This window comes from Macrobrachium nipponense, chromosome 44 (assembly GCF_015104395.2).
Source record: "Macrobrachium nipponense isolate FS-2020 chromosome 44, ASM1510439v2, whole genome shotgun sequence".
Lineage (NCBI taxonomy): Eukaryota > Metazoa > Arthropoda > Malacostraca > Decapoda > Palaemonidae > Macrobrachium > Macrobrachium nipponense.
The window spans coordinates 49,142,100-49,158,921 of record NC_087221.1 but is presented as its reverse complement, the minus strand read 5'-3'; the positions used below and the strand labels follow the sequence as shown (position 1 = coordinate 49,158,921).

The window sequence follows — 16,822 nt, the reverse complement described above, 5'->3', positions numbered from 1 at the left end:
ACTGTTAAGTCTTAAACAATTTTTCTAAAGTAATGAGGATACTCCTCTCACATCCATCCAAGGGCACCGCCCTCCGAAGTGTGAGGAGATCCCTCAAACACCAACACCACAAGGCCCCTTTTCTACCTTCGTCCGGTAGTAAGTGAAAGGGTGAAGAAGAGAAATTACCAGAAAAAAACAAAAAAGGACAAACCTCCAAAGTTCCCATTGGTAATAACCAAGCATAAGCGTAAATTTCGGATGAGTACAGGTCTCATTACAGGATCAATATCACTCACGTTAAATCCATGACTAGTCCTCACATTAAAGGGCTAAAGAATGTAAATATTTAATAAAGATGTTGGCATACCTTTGCCACTGACTCTTTAATACAAAGAGAACAGCAGCTATAAAGGCTATTACAAAAAACAAAAATAAACCAGAAAGATCCCACTGGGAAAATGATCAACTACCAGTCAGGAACAGCTCACAAACACACATCTTCATCAGAAGACGGCCGAAGGCAAAGTGGAGTGTGTTTACATCCAGGCAGGCTGGCCTAACCACCTTGTTCAAGAATTTAATGGCCGTAATTCCAGCTACGCCGAAAATAATTCCTTATGTAAAGGATCTAGGGTTTGTATATCGAGTAGAAACAAACAGTAATTGGTGAACATTTCTCTACAAATTGCATGAATATGTATATACATACTATATATGTACATTCCACAGAAAAACCCGCAAATAGTGGGGTCCTTATTTGGGTATTTTGTTATGGTTAAAGATCCCAGTTATGTATACATATGTATATTACAAGTATAACAGCAATTGCTTTTGTATGTTTTAAGCATGACTATAAACAACTATGGATCTTCTAACAGGACAATTTGCAGTTTTATGTATTATAATTCACCAAAGTCGTCACATTGTTTAGCAATAAGTGTACTTATTACTATTTCATATTGGATAAAAAATGCATTCAGCAATGCTATGTAGCCTTTGAACATTTGTTTCTTCAACATGAATGCAGAGGTATTGTGCCACTGGGCAGATCATCTCCTTACCATTTACATTGTAGACAAACAAGTATTAATTCACTGTGCAAATCTTGTTGGAAAATTTAAGGGTTATTCAGCAGAATTTTGCTGGTTACCTCCCCCATTGTTAACAGTACATTAGTGTAGTTGAATGGCACTTACCTGCTCTCAATCTGGTATTTGGACACTTCAGAAAATTATTCAGTGCTCAGTCAAAGAAACATGAATGGCTAGAACATGTATGAGATGAGATGCTTCGTGAACAAACTGCCAAATTTTCTTGTTTAAGTTTTATTATTCTTAAGTCACCATTGTGCTTAAGGTGAAAGGGAGGGGAAACAGCAAGCTAAATAGACTAAGAACAATTGGCTAAAAATAAACAGCTGAAATTGGTCTCCCACTGATCTTGCTAAGGAGTAATGCCAAGATCTACAATGAAGTTGCATAGAGTATGGCGAGGCTACCAGTTCTACCAAAGATGCTGCCAAGGGTTGTGGATCATAACTAACACTTCCCAACAACTAAACTGCTGTGGCATAATTTACACACCTAAGCTTGGAAACCTGCGAGTGGCTTATATTCCTGTCAGAACAAACTGCTGGTGAAGAGTTTGGATATTTGAAAAAAATGTTTGGAAGGTTAGGATACAATAACACTATGTTCAGTACATTTATTAACAAAATTCAAATAAAGCTTCCTTAATGTAAATGACTTACAAATTAAAACTACATGTTACTTCCATCAGGTTGTGTATTCTGGATCAATGTTATATTGTCACCCTTTAGGAGAATTCGCCCTGAAATGAGAAAACCTTACTTAGTAAAATTAACAATTTTATAATTTCCTGAAAGGTTCAGTGTTTCTTACATACAAACTTATGATTCATACGTATCCCTCCGCATGAACTGGAATCTGTTTAACTTGGTGACAAGGTAGTCAACTCGTGGTAGGTGGGTGACTATTGCCTTACAGTAAGAAGGGAGAGCAAGTCACTCACCAATTCAACTTTCAGCAATATGCCATTTGATTATCTTGGGTGAGGAGCTGTTTTTTGTTCAAGGGGAGAAGAAGCGTTTGCAAGGGACATGGCCCAGGAAAAGCGCATGATGCGAACCGAACCCCCTCTCATGAAATTACTAACCCCTAGCAAAAGAGATGGTAGTCTAAGTGGGAGGAGCCAAACAATTTAGCAATATATCAAATCCCCTTGGAAGAAACCATCAACCTTTGGCCTTTCTATAATGCTGCTCAACCTCTCTAATGCCAAGAAAAGCAACCAGCTCACTCCTAGCATAATGAAAATAGAACTAGTTATGGTGGCACTGAGGAGTGTCCAAACACCCTCTTACATCTTTTGTATACGTCAATGCTTGTTTCATATGAAAGAAGTTTCAACTTGATGGTCGGTCAAGAGGACAGCGAGATGTCTCAACTATGGCTGAATAGTGTTTAATTATGGCAGGTAAAAAGGGAGGGGGGGGGGGGGGTCCCTCAGCCACATATATACCCACAATTAACTACCTTATAAAATTTCCACAAATGATTCCAACTCGTGCTGAAGAATATAGCAGAAAGGTTGTGGTTTCTATTCCTTTACTAATAGTCAGGTTGTGATAAATTAAATCAATTCACTGCTGACTTACAATAGACAAAGGAGCAAAGCCTGAGGCATATAAATAGTACAAATGTTTGTTATAGCAAAAACATTAAATCTGCTAACACCAACATCCACACACAAGTATGGAATTACCTAATAAGTACATCTGTTAGCTGTTAAACTGCAATACTCACCAATATTTTTCCTTGTTCCTTTCTTGATATGTACTTCCTCTGCAGCATCTAACATAACATTCATGTATTCATCAAATCCAATGATGTGCCCTTCTATGCGTAGGTTTTGGTTCTCGTACAGCCACACCTGAACTCTAGCTCTAGACTGAAGATACCTAAAAATCAAGTTCTGAGAAATTTGTTAAGGAAAGTCCAAATTTTGGAATTCATTTTTACAAGGTGTAAAAGTTATTTTGGAATTAACCAAATGGTATACAGAGCAACCGGCTTTATTTCTTATACAATAACAATAATAATAAACACACACGCACACTAATAACCCAGTGGCTTAGTACCTTTATTAAGTACTAGTACCTATAGAACCTGTGAATATATATTACATATATAATTCCTGTATAAAAATAATGAGTGGAGGATTGCTCCTAAAGCCAAAACTATAACACCACTAAATATGAATTGCCTCAGATTGTCAATGAAACATAGCAAATCCAATGCCCAATTAAAATCTACCTTTCTAAGCTATATAGGTGTAGATTCCTTAACATCCTAAAGTACCAGTGAAATTTTTCAAATCTTTACAACAAGCATTAATTAGTGTCTTGACAATTATACGGTCAAGTTCTTTCAAATACGTAGTATGAGAAAACCAACAGTTAAATGACACATAATTCAGTGTGCAAAAGTGTGACAGAAAATTAGTAATAATTCAAAGGGTGTAAAAGTCTGACCGAAAATAAGTAAAACATTGCAATTTAACATTTTTTATTATTTTATATACAACCAACAGAAATGAGCAGACCTATAGTATATGGGTAAATTTCAGCCATTAAAGAATGAAATGGGTCAACATTTACTTTTACTAAATCCATGAAAATTTTATTACAGAAATTGCTTTATTACACTCCAGGTTATGACACTGCAGCCTCCCTTACCAGTAGAAATGTATAATATCAAAGCACATTACGTATGTTCAAGTCTGACAATGTTCATCAACCACTGGCTAAAATGGATCTGTTTCTTGGAACATTAACCTTAAAAACCTAATGAACCCAAGGGAAAAAATGTATGTCAAATGCAGAGTCTAGTATCGCACAAGATTGACTAACTGACAAATAAATATTCGAGTCTGACGTCCTGGCATTTCAACTGTTCGGTTAATCAGACCCAAGGTGAAAAATTGTTATAAGATAAAACTGTAATTAAAGGATCTAGTAAAGTGATAAAAATGGCTAAATATAAAAATTTTCAATATTTAAAAAATCTACCATCTTTGCTACAGAACCCAAATTTTGTTGCCCCATCTCTTCTACATATACTGCATCTGGGACATTACACCAATATTGTTATTATTAATCAGAATATAAACCCTATTCAAATGGTACAAGCTTACAGGGGCCACTAACTTTAACCTAACCTACCTTTGGACACTACGTTCTAACTTGGCAAGAGGGACTTCACCCCTATCACATGACTTCTTAGCCAATTATACTGCATTATGTTAAACAAGTCATGAGGCCTGCGACGCGCTTTCATTTGAATTTATAGATCAACATTAAATTGACATGAGCATGGCCACTGTAGAGGCTATAGCCTATGTAATCGTTGTAATTACAATTGAGGTTATTCATAAGAAATCTCCTTTCACAAAGAACATTTTATTGGGTATTTGGAGCTTCACAACTCTGTTTTGCCCAAGGTATTAATTTGCCCTAATTGCAATAAACAATGTGCATATTATGATCGCCATGTAGATATCATCCAAAGATAAAATGCTCTTAAGGCATTACACAAAGGCTTCATCAAATAAACAACTTATATGGGGTATTACTTTACATTCTTGTTCCGGAGGTAAAATTCTATGGAAAACCGTCAACTACCACAGACTAGTTTGTCGCAGAATACAGGCTTAGATCTACCATTATGTGGTGTTATTTCATTTAATTACAACTTGAAAGGCTTGTAATTGAAAGGTTAAGACAATACTGGCCCCCTCCAAAACTAATAAGGCAAATTACAACATATGGGTTTTCCACACTAGCGGGCATACCCGTCAGGAACTTCCAGCCGTTTATTTTTTTACTCGCCTCCGAAGCAGTGTTACCAGAGACCTGCATCGTTCTGGCTCCATACTCGATTGGTCAGTATATACCTAGTGGAACGGGTTATGAGAACAGCAATAACCTGTCAGGTACTAATCGCTAGGGTGGACAGGGACTTAGGTTAGGATAGCTAGTGCCAAAACTACTGAAGAATTGTTGTTACGACCCACACTGATTAACCACATAGCTTTTCTGGTGTAGCTACTATTTCCATGCGCTTTCAACAAATCCGAAGGAGAATTTTGTTGAAAATCCATGTTATTGGAATTGCGGTTCATAGTATGGTTTTCGGACAAACCTCCATCAAATTCATAGAAACGCCCACCAGAAAAACTATTCTGTTATCCAGTGTGGGATATCAGCAATTTTTTCAACAGCTACCTAGTTGTAGTAAATAGACTGATCATGTAGGCTTACATGACCTGTGATCGAGTAGATAAATTTCCACCCTTGGCCTAAAAAACATGTAGTTTGATATACCCAATAAAAGCCCTATGTAGGTCCATTAAACGTCCTTGGACAACTAACCGCCCTACATTGGTCTATAGTAAATATGTACTTTATTAAATAAATGCCCTTCGCAGGTCTAATAAACATGTGGTTGAGTAAACTTAAAAGCCGTTACGTAGACCTTGTAAACTTGTGGATGAAATAGGGGGAAACATCACAACAGGCCAACCCTCATCACGGTAGACGGGTCTTATTCACTCGATATTTAATTGGTGAAACATGAATACAATTGCAACTCTAAGCATACCATTTAAAAGACTGAAGTTTCGTCAACATATTGTGATATATGAAAGCCCCATACGAACTAAAATAAGCATGTGAGCTCTTCGTAAAATATGTTTTCAAGGCAGTTTTGAAATCCAATATGGCGGCTACGTTTTTCATGGACGGTTCTCATCAGTGACGGCCACCATCTTTCCCCAGCCTTCCCAGCACTCATTTGAACAATGTTAGCGTATGTATGTAACGTTTATTGATCTTACTCAAGATTGCAGTTGTAATCAGCACAATAAAACAACATTTTGTTGCCTATATTAGTGAAAGTATGAAACTTGTTATTCCCGGGGTTATGGTTGGAACTGAATTCATTCTTACCTTGTAATCGGCGGTTTTTATCCTTACTGCCATCACAACTGAAACTCCACAGTGCTTATTTGATTGTTATTATACACATTTTGGTCTCAGTTCACTCCACATTGCACTTTAAACCCGTTGCTGTTCCTGGTTTCTAAGCGCGCGCGCCATAAACACAATTACAAACAGCAGACGACGAAACTGCAAAGTTTTATTCCCTAAACTGTTTACTTTACTCGTTATTTAGTTTAAATTTACTTTGTTATTTAAAAATTTTGATTTAATTCATGTATATTATCCCTTTTTGCAACCAAATTACCCGAAAAATTACAGATATTTCTAAAGTAGATAAAATCAAATGTTTCTAACGTTTTCGTACATCTGGCTGCCGAAAACCATAGAGGAACGAATAGTTTTTTTTTTTTTTGCTTTTTTGTTTTTGCTAGCACTTTTCATTGATTTCAGTCTTTATTAGTATTTTGAATTTCTTTAATAATCGTATGCCAGAAATAAATGTAACCTTTAATGTTTGCATGCTAAGAATGGCAAAATCATCGTTGCCACATTAGTGGAGGCTTCACACATACGCCGTTCCATTATTATCCTGTTAAGCGTCCGCCCCTGATGAGCTCGCTGCTAACGTACCGTCACGCTTTTTTTTTAATCAGCGATCATAGCACTGATGATAGTTTTTCAAAGTTAATATTGATTTTTATGCTTGTTATTCATACTGTAATTAACTGTAGGAAATTCTCTCTCTCTCTCTCGGAGTCCAGTCACTCGGCAAAGAAAAGTCATCTTCACTCCCGCAATTGGAAGAAAAGTTTGTATCATCACTGGAGGATTCAGAACTAGAGCTCTCATCATCAAATAGGTTATCAATATCATACTCCTCATCTAGTATTTGATTGATCTCACCTGAAGAAATATGCCTCCTCTTTGGGACATTCATTGTGAATGACGCGAAATCCAATTTGTCTCGATAAACCCCCGAAGCGTATTGAAAGAAAACCAACAGGGACAGGCAGTTTTCTAGCATAAGCGACCACCAGGAAAGAGTTGCCAGGCTGGAAATAAGTTTCCCATGTGGCTGAGAAGTGTTTACCAAATGATGTTCCTACACTTTCTATACGAGTAAACGTATTATTACGGGGCTGACTGCTTGACAAGCACAGTTAAAGTCTTGAACGTAATATCCCGTTGAAGGCGCTACCGAGTAGATCGAGGTAAACGTATTATTACGTGGGTGACGCTTAACAGGTTATAAACTGTTTCCATGAATTCTAGTTGTCATAGTAATGCAATAATGATAAAATTGCTTTAATATTTATGTATATATACTTCCAATACATAGCCTAATTTCACCAATTTCAACGTTTTGTGTGTAGTCTTATACCCAGTTTGGAGGGTCAACACATACCGAATGGCAACAGAGAGAGAGAGAGAGAGAAAGGAAGGCGGAGGAACGAAGAAGAAAAGGGATGGCGGTGGAGGGGGGGGGGGGGGGGTTGGGGAGAGGGTAGGTGGAGCTTTATACGCGTGTTCGTATCCATTTCTGCATAATGGAGTTTTTGTCTCTTGGTACAAGGACAAGTGTCGTTATTCTTTACGATTAGTGATTCACGATACCCTTATAAATTAAGGCACTGGGTGTAATGCACTATAGCAAATCTCGTTCTGTTAAGAGTGTTCGTTACAGAAATAGGTATTGCCCAAAAACGTGCTTGCACTGTCTCTGAAACCCATAGTAGACATGCTGCTTAGTTGTCAATCAAGTTTTTATAACCAAGTATTTTTTACAAGCTAGCTATTGAATAAATTTGTATTTTTCTCAGTCAAAACATATGCCCCTCAATGCTAACTTTCCTCTTTTAACGACTTTCTGGTCATTGCAAATTCGGCCCCATAATTTCTTATGGTGCGAAAACAGACAGAGGCCCATGGACCGAAAACGATTGCGTCACACTACGGCGATAATCCAGCAGTAAAACATCTTCATATATCCAAAAAGTAAATAATAAAGATATATATGCGCATTACGATTATAACAATTACATGTATAGCTGATAACAATCTGCATGAATAACTGGTAAACTGTTCTGCAATGACAGTTGAGTATAGCAATTATTTACAATAGGTACGAAAGTCAAGATGTCGTGACGTCATAATACAGAACTTGAAAGAACGTTCTAATTCAGAAAAATAATTACTTAAATTTGAGTCAGAGTCGAGTTACTTTTTCAATAACGAATATTTTCAAATTAATCATCATAAATATGTAAAATAAGTAATTTTGTCGAAAAATTATTTTTTCCTATATACAAACCTAGGTTGTCTAACAAAAGGATATCCGCGGGAACGCGCCGCCGCTACCGCATACAAAGAGTTCAAACTTGAATTGCTGTACCTGGGTCTGGGGTAACTGCGCGGGGTGAGCCCGGGCCAGCTTGGGTAGGTCATTCTGTGATACCATTCTTTGAGCCGTTAGAATACTTAGTCTAAACAGACACACTCTTCAAAAGGGGGGCCATAACTCAAAGAGGGTGGATGAGGAGGGCCATTATCTGTTAGACAACCTAGGTTTGTATATAGGAAAAAATAATTTTTCGACAAAATTACTTTTGTTCCGACTAAGTACAAACCGTCGGTTGTCTAACAAAAGGAGACTCGAACTGAGGATGGGAAGGTGAGTGACCTGAATGTACCCTTTGAAGAGCCGCCAATAACTTCACACGACCTGATGTTAACCCAAACCCCCTACTCCTCATGACACTTTACACGGTAAGGATTCAATAGGGGTGTGGAGAACCCAAGGGGCTCCGGCTGTTGTCCTAACCTATGGTACTAATACTCACTCAGAGAGCTGTTCCTGAAGGATTCTTAGCCATCATTCTACTCTCCAGGTAAGTCAGTAGTGGCCAAGTCGTGTCATGGACAGTACAGTCATACGTAGGATATTACCAGGAAAACTCACTCATACCCCTTAATTCGGCCAGAATTAGGCGGGAATTGCTGGGAGTGTGTGTGTGTGTATTTCCAAATTGAGGTACGCAGTGCGGGTGACCAACGCCTAGAGGATCTCTTGGGCTGCCGACAATGGGGCCCAGAGAGAACACTTCTAGAGATTTGAACGTAACTTCTCGTAGGTAGAAGGAGGTGAAGGTGGTTTGACTCTTCCAGGTGCCTGCTCTCAATACCTGACCCACTGAGAGGTTCTTCCTGAAGAGCATAGAGGAGCCTATGCCCTAACTTCGTGAGCCCTCACCTTTGGCATTGGTACTTCCTTGTTTTCGTAGGCCCTTCTTATAACCTGTCTGATCCAGAAGGAGATGGTATTCTTAGCCACCTCTTTCGGATGCTTGCCCGTGGCCACGAACAGGGCCGTTTGATAGCCGGTCTGAACTGTCTCGTCCTCTTGAGGTAGGCTTTCATGGCTCTGACCGGGCATAGAATCAGTTCCTCTTTGTCAAAGCCGGTAAAATCCCCCAACCCCCAAGGAAGGAATGGTAAAAGAGGAAAACATCTCCTCTGGCTTGTATGGGTCTTGAGTCTTGGCTACAAAGCCAGGGACAAACGAGAACCCCATCTCCCTCCAACGCCTGGTGTGTGACACTTCGTAGGACAGCGCGTGTAGTTCGCTGACCCTCTTCGAAGATGCCAGGGCTAAGAGAGGAAAAGGGTCTTCAAGGTGAGGTTCTTCAAGGAAGCTGAATGTAAGGGCTCATAGGGAGGACCTCTCAAGGATTCCAGGACTAAGGCTACATCCCAGTGGGGAGTCCGTAGCTCTCTCGGGGGACAGGTCTTCCTAAAGTGCTTGAAGAGCAACAAAATTTCTGGAGATGCAGCGAGGTCCATGCCTTTCAACGCGAATACTTGATTTAAAGCCGCTCTATAACCCTCCACTGCCGATATGGATAGTCGTTTATCCTTCCTGAGGTGGTGGAAAAACTCGCTAGTTGAGGGATGGTGGCCTCGTCTGGGGCAATGCCTTTATCTTGACACCAATCTTGAAACCGTCGCCACTTTCCCTGGTACAATCTGCCTGAGGAAGGTTTCACAGGATTGGCCATGGCCTCAGCTAACTGCCTGGAAAAACCTCTATCGCGGAGGATTTTGATGACAGTCTGAACCCGTGTAAGCGGAGGGCCGACGGATTTGGGTGTAGGCATCCGTTGTTGGGTTGGGCGAGGAGATCTATTCTGTCTGGTAGGCTTACCGGGTCCTCTAACTGAAGATCCAGCACTTCTGGGAACCAGGGGGCTTCCGGCCACCAAGGAGTACTAAGGTTACTCGCAGGTTCTGCGAGTAGCGAATCTTCTGAAGGATCTTCTGGAGGAGGGGGAAAGGCGGGGGAAGGAAAGGCGTAAGCGTCCAGGTTCTTCCAATCTTGCAGGAGGGCATCCTCCCCGCTCGCCTGCGGGTCTGGGAGTGGGGAGAAGAACACTGGCAGTTTCCTGTTCCAAGGCGGTGGCAAAGAGGTCTATCGACGGAGAGCCCCACCTCTTTATCAGGCCATCTGCTACTTATTGATGTAGGGACCACTCTGTGTTGATTATCTGTCCCCTCCTGCTCAGATGGTCCGCCCAAACATTTTTCTTGCCTGGAATATATATCTTGCCTTGAGGGTGATGTCCATTTCCTCTGCTAACTCCTGGATTTGTACTGCCAGGCGACAGAGATCCAGTGAGACTGTGCCCCCCTGTTTGTTTAGATATGCCACCACCGTGGAGTTGTCTGACATTAGGCCCACCGTTTTCCCTTGGAGTTGAGACAGGAAGTGCTGAAGGGAGAGGAAGACTGCCTTCAATTCCAAGACATTGATGTGAGCTGCTTTCTCTTCTTCCGACCACAGGCCGCTCACTTCTTCCTCCGTCAGGTGCGCCCCCCACCCTTCTTTTGATGCATCCGTGAAGAGAAGAATCTCTGGGGTTCTCGGACTGAGAGAGATGCCCCTTGGAGGTGGGAAGGCACCATCCACCACTCCAGGGACTTCCTTACTTCTTGGGAGAGAAGAATTTTGCTGTTGGGGTCCCCTTCCTGAGGAGACCATTGTTTCTTGAACAGCCACTGAAGCGGCCTCATACGCCTTCTGCTGTGAGGCACTAGTCTCTCTATTGAGGCCATGTGTCCTAAGATGGACTGGCAGAGTTTTGCCGTGGGAGGGCTGGGCCCCAAAGCTCTCCGCACTTGAGATACTAGGCCGGAGACCCTGTTTCTCCGAGGGGAAGGCCTTCATGAGGGATGAATCTAGTGTCATTCCGAGGTACACCATCCTTTGTCTGGGAGTGAAATCCGACTTGTCGACATTCACCACCACTCCCAGTTCCTGAACGAATGACAAAACTAGCTGAAGGTGCTCCGCACACTGCGCAGCCGTCTCGGCTAAGATGAGCCAATCGTCCCGGTAGCGGAGGAGACGGATGCCTCTTGCGTGTGCCCAAACTGACACTATCTTGAAGACCCTGGTGAACACCTGTGGGGCTGTGGCGAGACCGAAGCACAGGCAGGTGAACTGCAGAGTCTTTCCCTTGCTGACAATCCTGAGGAATTTTCTGGAGGAGGGGTGAACAGGGACTTGGAAGTAGGCATCTTGAAGGTCTATTGAGGCCATGAAGTCTCCCTCCCTGACACAAGCTCGAACGGAGTCTGCCGTTTCCATCCGAAACTTTGTCAGAGAAAGGAACTTGTTGAGGGGTGAAAGGTCTATGACCGGCCTCCACCCCGTTGCCTTTTCTACCAGGAAGAGTCTGGAGTAGAACCCTGGACCTGGATCCTGAACCTCTTCCAACGCCCCCTTTCTGAAGTAGCTTGGATATTTCCTCCTCCAGGGCCCGTCCGCGGTCCGAGTCCGGTCGATAGGAAGGGACTTGGATGGGGGTAGGGGATAGAGTGGGTGTAGACTGGAAGGGAAGACGGTAGCCTGACTTGATAACCTGCAGGGTCCAATCTTCCGCTCCTGCTTGCTGCCACACTTGCCAATTGGCAGCCAAGCAACCCCACACCTTCCGCTGACGGGCAGGATCTGGCCTAGAATTTCTTGCGGGGACCTCCCTCTCTTCTGTTGCCCTTCTGCTTCCGCTCCTTTGATGGAAAGGGACGAGTCTTCTCCCCCCTATGGAACTTGTCCTTCGACACAGAGTAAGGTTTTCTTCTCCTCTCGCCTACGCACGGGAAAAGCCGGTCTCTGCGCTTCTCTTACCTGTTGGCTAATCTGTGGTGCTGGCCGTGGTTGCGGAATTGGAGAGAGCCCTAGATTGGAGAGATCGCTCCTTCTTCTCTGCTGCCTTGCGAACTTCTTCCGCAGGAATAAGTTCTTTCTGGAACAGCGGGTTTTTCCGTAAGTCCGGGAGGAGGTCTCTCACCACTGGGCGATTTGGCCTCCTTGAAGGCATTCTCGCTCCTTTTTCAACCTTCCATATTAGCCACAGGACCGCTAAGTTGTCTGCTTGGTGCGAGAGTGTCTTGATCCCACACTGCATGAACGAAGACAAGTTCTGCTGCTGCTGAGGCTGGAGCTCGGGTAGAACTGCGGAAAGTGCTGCCAGTAGACGTTCCATCCACGAATTCGTAGCGAGGGCCAGAGCTAGAGCGCGAATGAGTCCTTCGGTTTCTGAGGGAGAGAGCAAGAGGTGCTTTTTCTGAAGGGCGTCCAGACTGACATCTAAGAGATCTGCAAGGTCCCTGGAATATGCAGACTCCCTTAGTTTTGTCACCTGTTGGCCTATAATACCTGCTGGCCCCCTGAGCAGGGATAGGAAGCCACCTCTGTTTCTCAGATACCCTAGTTGGTGAAGTCGTGGCTTCTCGGGACGCTCTAGCCATGGCTATCCTAACCTGGTTGCTCCAGGGGAGGCTGACCGAGGGGGGCTGTGAATTCTTCAGGTTGGGCACCTATGCACCTCTGACTGAAACTCCTGGTTCAGTCCTCAGTTTCTGTTAGGCCATTGGCGCTTCTAATCAACGACAGAATCTGGTTGAATGATAAGGGCTCGGGCTCCGCAGGTGAGCTAGTCTGACTGCCGTCCGAATCGGGGTCAGAATCGGGCTCCCCCTCGGAGCATGAATCGGGCTCGGAATCAGAGTCAGAACTGTCACCCAGATCTGGAAACAGTTCCTCTGACTTCTTTTCCAAAAGGAACTTCTTCCTGGCTTCTTCCATCCTACGGGCAGACTCCTCTAGACTGGTGTTCTTCTTCTCCACTTGCTGGGAAACCTCCTTTTTGGAGCTTAAGTAGTCCTCCACCGCCTGTTTGACCAGGTTCGCAATGTCCAGTGCGGGAGTGAGGACCTGGGCCCCCACTGTACCTAGGCTAACTGATGGAGGTGGTGCGGAGGTACTAGGCTCATGCCTAGGCTTAGCTTTTTCGGGCATCAACGCTGGCACTGGTCTCTCAGCGCGACCTAGGCCTTGCGGCATCGAAAGGCCGCCATTGATGCTCCTCCTCCGAGCGTTGTGGCTGGCTGGCTTCTTGCGTCGGGTTTGCCTGCCCAACTTCTGGAGGGGAGGGGGCCTCCGGCTCCTGCGAGTTGGGTCCCGTTCCGGCTCCTTAGCACTGTCCTCAGGATGGGTAGTGGGTGAGGCAATCAGGTCCGTCACCGGATCCCTCCTGGGGCTGGACTGATTGTGCCCGAGAGGAACAGGGGGTTACCTTGGCACCCGGCTGTGTCTCGGTACTGCTATGGTCATACCTAGATAGTTCGGCCTTTAGGCTAGGCGGGAACAAGCTCTCGGTTGCAGACCCCTTCTTGTTACGCTTCGAGGCAGGAACATGGATCCCAGCCCCTAGGTAGCTTCTTTCCTCTTACCTGCTTTCCTAGCCCCCGACGACGAAGGTTTCTTTAGCCTAAGTTTCTTGGGAAGGACACTAGGCTCACTAACTAGGTCCCCCGTTAATAAGGAGGAAGGATTACTAGGCCTAGTGTTCTCCAATTGGGCACTATCCCCCTCACACACGTCCTTAGGCCCCACAGTAGTCGGCCTAGGCCTAGGCTTATCGGCATCAACATTAGCGTCACTGAAAACTCTCATGCGCCTCATAATAGAGCCTCCACTGATCATTATTCCACTGCGCACAGGTTGAACACGATGCATCAGGGGAACATTCAAAACCCCTACAAGCAATACACCACAGATGAGGATCCAAGGTTGGCGAAGCAAAGATGTACCGCAACGCATGCCATCGGAAACACACACACAAATCCTCCCCGAAAAACCCACCATAGATCCGCCTTCCATACTTACAGGGAAGTTAGGATGCTAGGTAATACTAAAGGATAAATAAAAGGATAGGAAAAGGGCACTGGGAAGCACTCAAGCACAGGATGTCAAAGATATATCACGATAAAGAAAGACTACAGTCGGCGGTCATGCGTTGTTTATCTCAAGTCGGGTCAAGGCGGAAGGAGTAGGTGTTGACACGACGGCTACCGCGAAAAGAATGGTATCACAATGACCTACCCAAGCTGGCCCGGGCTCACCCCGCGCAGTTACCCCAGACCCAGGTACAGCAATTCAAGTTTGAACTCTTTGTATGCGGTAGCGGCGGCGCGTTCCCGCGGATATCCTTTTGTTAGACAACCGACGGTTTGTACTTAGTCGGAACAAATTGATGTTTTACTACTTATTTAAAAATTAGCCAAGAGCACGCTTCTCGTCATCTTCTACCCCAACAGTTGTTTACGCCTGGCTTGTTGTTGATGAGAAATCGTGTTTCGATTGTTGTGATAAAAGTGCTCCAGCGTCTGTGGGTACAAGTGGTGTGCGGATTTATCACAGGAAATGGTTAGTTTATTGACACAAGCTACTCCGTAACCATCGAGATGGCGTCAATCTTCTAAATACCTCGAGTTGTAAGTAAAAATGTTGAACGCGTTTTGGTGAGATTTGCACTACGTTTGAGACCGTTTTCAGTACCTCTGTTTAATCTTAAAATTTGGCCTTAATTTCTAACTTTGGAGAAAATACTTACTTCGAAAGGAGAGTAGAGGTCTTTAGCTCCGTTTCTCACCAACAACAAGTCGCGACTGATGCCCATCTCGGGTGTCAGGACGCGTTATAATGTACTTTTTCGTAGGGTGGCTTGCATTGATGGTAGGTGGCCTGCTTGGCCTGCTGTGATGATCTACCCTACCTACCTAGCTCTTTCATATCCGCTTAGTTTTGAGCACCGTGTCCTCAGACATCCGAGGTATCTGGGAGCGCTCGACAGTGCGAAAAAATAATATAGAAAATTCTGCGAAAATATAAATTTTATGCCAACAACGTTCATTTTCTGTCCTTTTTTTCTAAATGTTAGTATTTTGTGGTGGAATAGTCAGAATAAGAGTCCCAGCCGTCTAAATATGAAAAAATGTGTTATTTAAAAAAAAAAAAAAAAAAAAAAAAAAACTTTATTTTTATATTTTCATTCGTAACCCAAAAACTATGAAAGTCAGGCGAATGAATTATTTTTAATGAGAAAGCCAATAAAATTCTCTAAATATCAACATATTAATCAATGGAAAACGAATAAGTCCAGTCAGTGAAAAAATTGATAGAAAAGAGGGTAAGAAACAGAGAGCAGTACAGGGATTTGAGCATGTGCAGTACAGAAACTACTTTGCTGGGGTATTGATACCCGAGATACACGGTCCAAGGTATGATCTAGCCTGTGGAAATCGCTACTTGTCAGGAAAAAAAAAAGATGCCCCTACCAAAAGCACATTTTTTTTTTGTAAATTTTACGTACCGCTACGTCAGTTGGATAGATAGGGGATAGAGTATTTTTACATACTATTACGTCAGTTAGACATGAAAGGGCTAGTATAAGCTAAACAAGACAAACTAAACATTGAGTATTTTTCCTAACAGGCAACAACCTTGGTGTACAATTTAGATAATAAAAATGTAGTTCTAAAAACGTCCAAAGTAGGCCTACTAACCATGTAAGTAGCAATAGATAAATTTGAAGTTGAAAATACAAACCCCCAAACCTAAGCCTAATAAACATGTAGTTGGATAAACTTCTAGACTAGGCCTAATAAAAATTAGTTGATTGAATGAACGTCCAAAATAGGTCTAATAAACATGTAGTTGATCAAGTGTACTAAACAAGGTTAAAACACTTGCAACTGGATAAGCAAAGGCCCAAACCTAAGCCTAATAAACATGCAGTTGGCTAAACAAACGCCCAAAACTAGGCCTAGTAAACAGGTAGCTGGATAAAGGGGCCCAAACTCAGCCTAACAAACATGCGGTCGAAATAAAGCGCAGCACAACAACAGTAGTCAGAACCTGGCCTATTACCTATATTAACCAAACAGACTTCCAAAACTAGGCCAAATAAACACGTAGTAGAATAAACAGTCCCAAACTAGGCCTAATACACATGCGGTCGAGAGGAAAGGAAAAAGTCGCTTCCCGCGCTCAGTCAGTCTAGGACCCGACTTCACCATCACCTCACCACACGGCGAATTAATCTGCCTTCCGATAAAAGGATACGATGGGCAACACCATCACCTTCTGCACCTTGGACTTCTGCGCGTAGGACATCTTGGAGGAGGATCGAGGACTTATTCCCTCAGAATCAAAATCACGAGTGCGTTTGGACACACTACAACACGAACGTTGCTACAGAGGAGGACAACAATATCAACAACACGTATACTCGATCGTGATTGGTCAATTCCCCGCAGGCTCCGAGCTGTACTCTCCTCTGATTGGCTGGAAGCGCACGCTCGCAGCCCGGCACTCGGTGGTGATTGGTTAAGCCTGGCGTGCCGGTAACAGATGATGAGCGCGAAGCGCGCGAGGAGCTCGCCGCAATCACAGTTACGGGTAGACTTCACTTACAA

The 16,822-nt window shown here is 43.3% G+C and overlaps 1 protein-coding gene across 1 annotated transcript; it reads right to left on the bottom strand.

Annotated features, from left to right (window-relative positions):
• Nucleotides 1–1,671: 1,671 nt before the first annotated feature.
• On the bottom strand, nt 1,672–16,628 carry LOC135204339 (probable small nuclear ribonucleoprotein E). The gene is made up of 3 exons (XM_064234529.1): nt 16,470–16,628; nt 2,808–2,976; nt 1,672–1,812 (listed from the first exon to the last, which is right to left on the bottom strand). Exons 1-3 carry the CDS (start codon nt 16,518–16,520, stop codon nt 1,742–1,744), a joined length of 291 nt encoding a protein of 96 aa, XP_064090599.1. The 5' UTR covers nt 16,521–16,628; the 3' UTR covers nt 1,672–1,741.
• Nucleotides 16,629–16,822: the final 194 nt, after the last annotated feature.

Excerpts from the sequence above, each read along its gene's own strand:
- LOC135204339 (XM_064234529.1), bottom strand. The coding sequence starts at position 16,520 with ATGTCCTACGCGCAGAAGTCCAAGGTGCAGAAGGTGATGGTGTTGCCC. Across the intron at positions 2,977-16,469 it reads AGGTGATGGTGTTGCCCATC|AACTTGATTTTTAGGTATCT; the intron begins GTATCCTTTTAT and ends CAAATTTCTCAG. Across the intron at positions 1,813-2,807 it reads AGGAACAAGGAAAAATATTG|GGCGAATTCTCCTAAAGGGT; the intron begins GTGAGTATTGCA and ends TTCTCATTTCAG.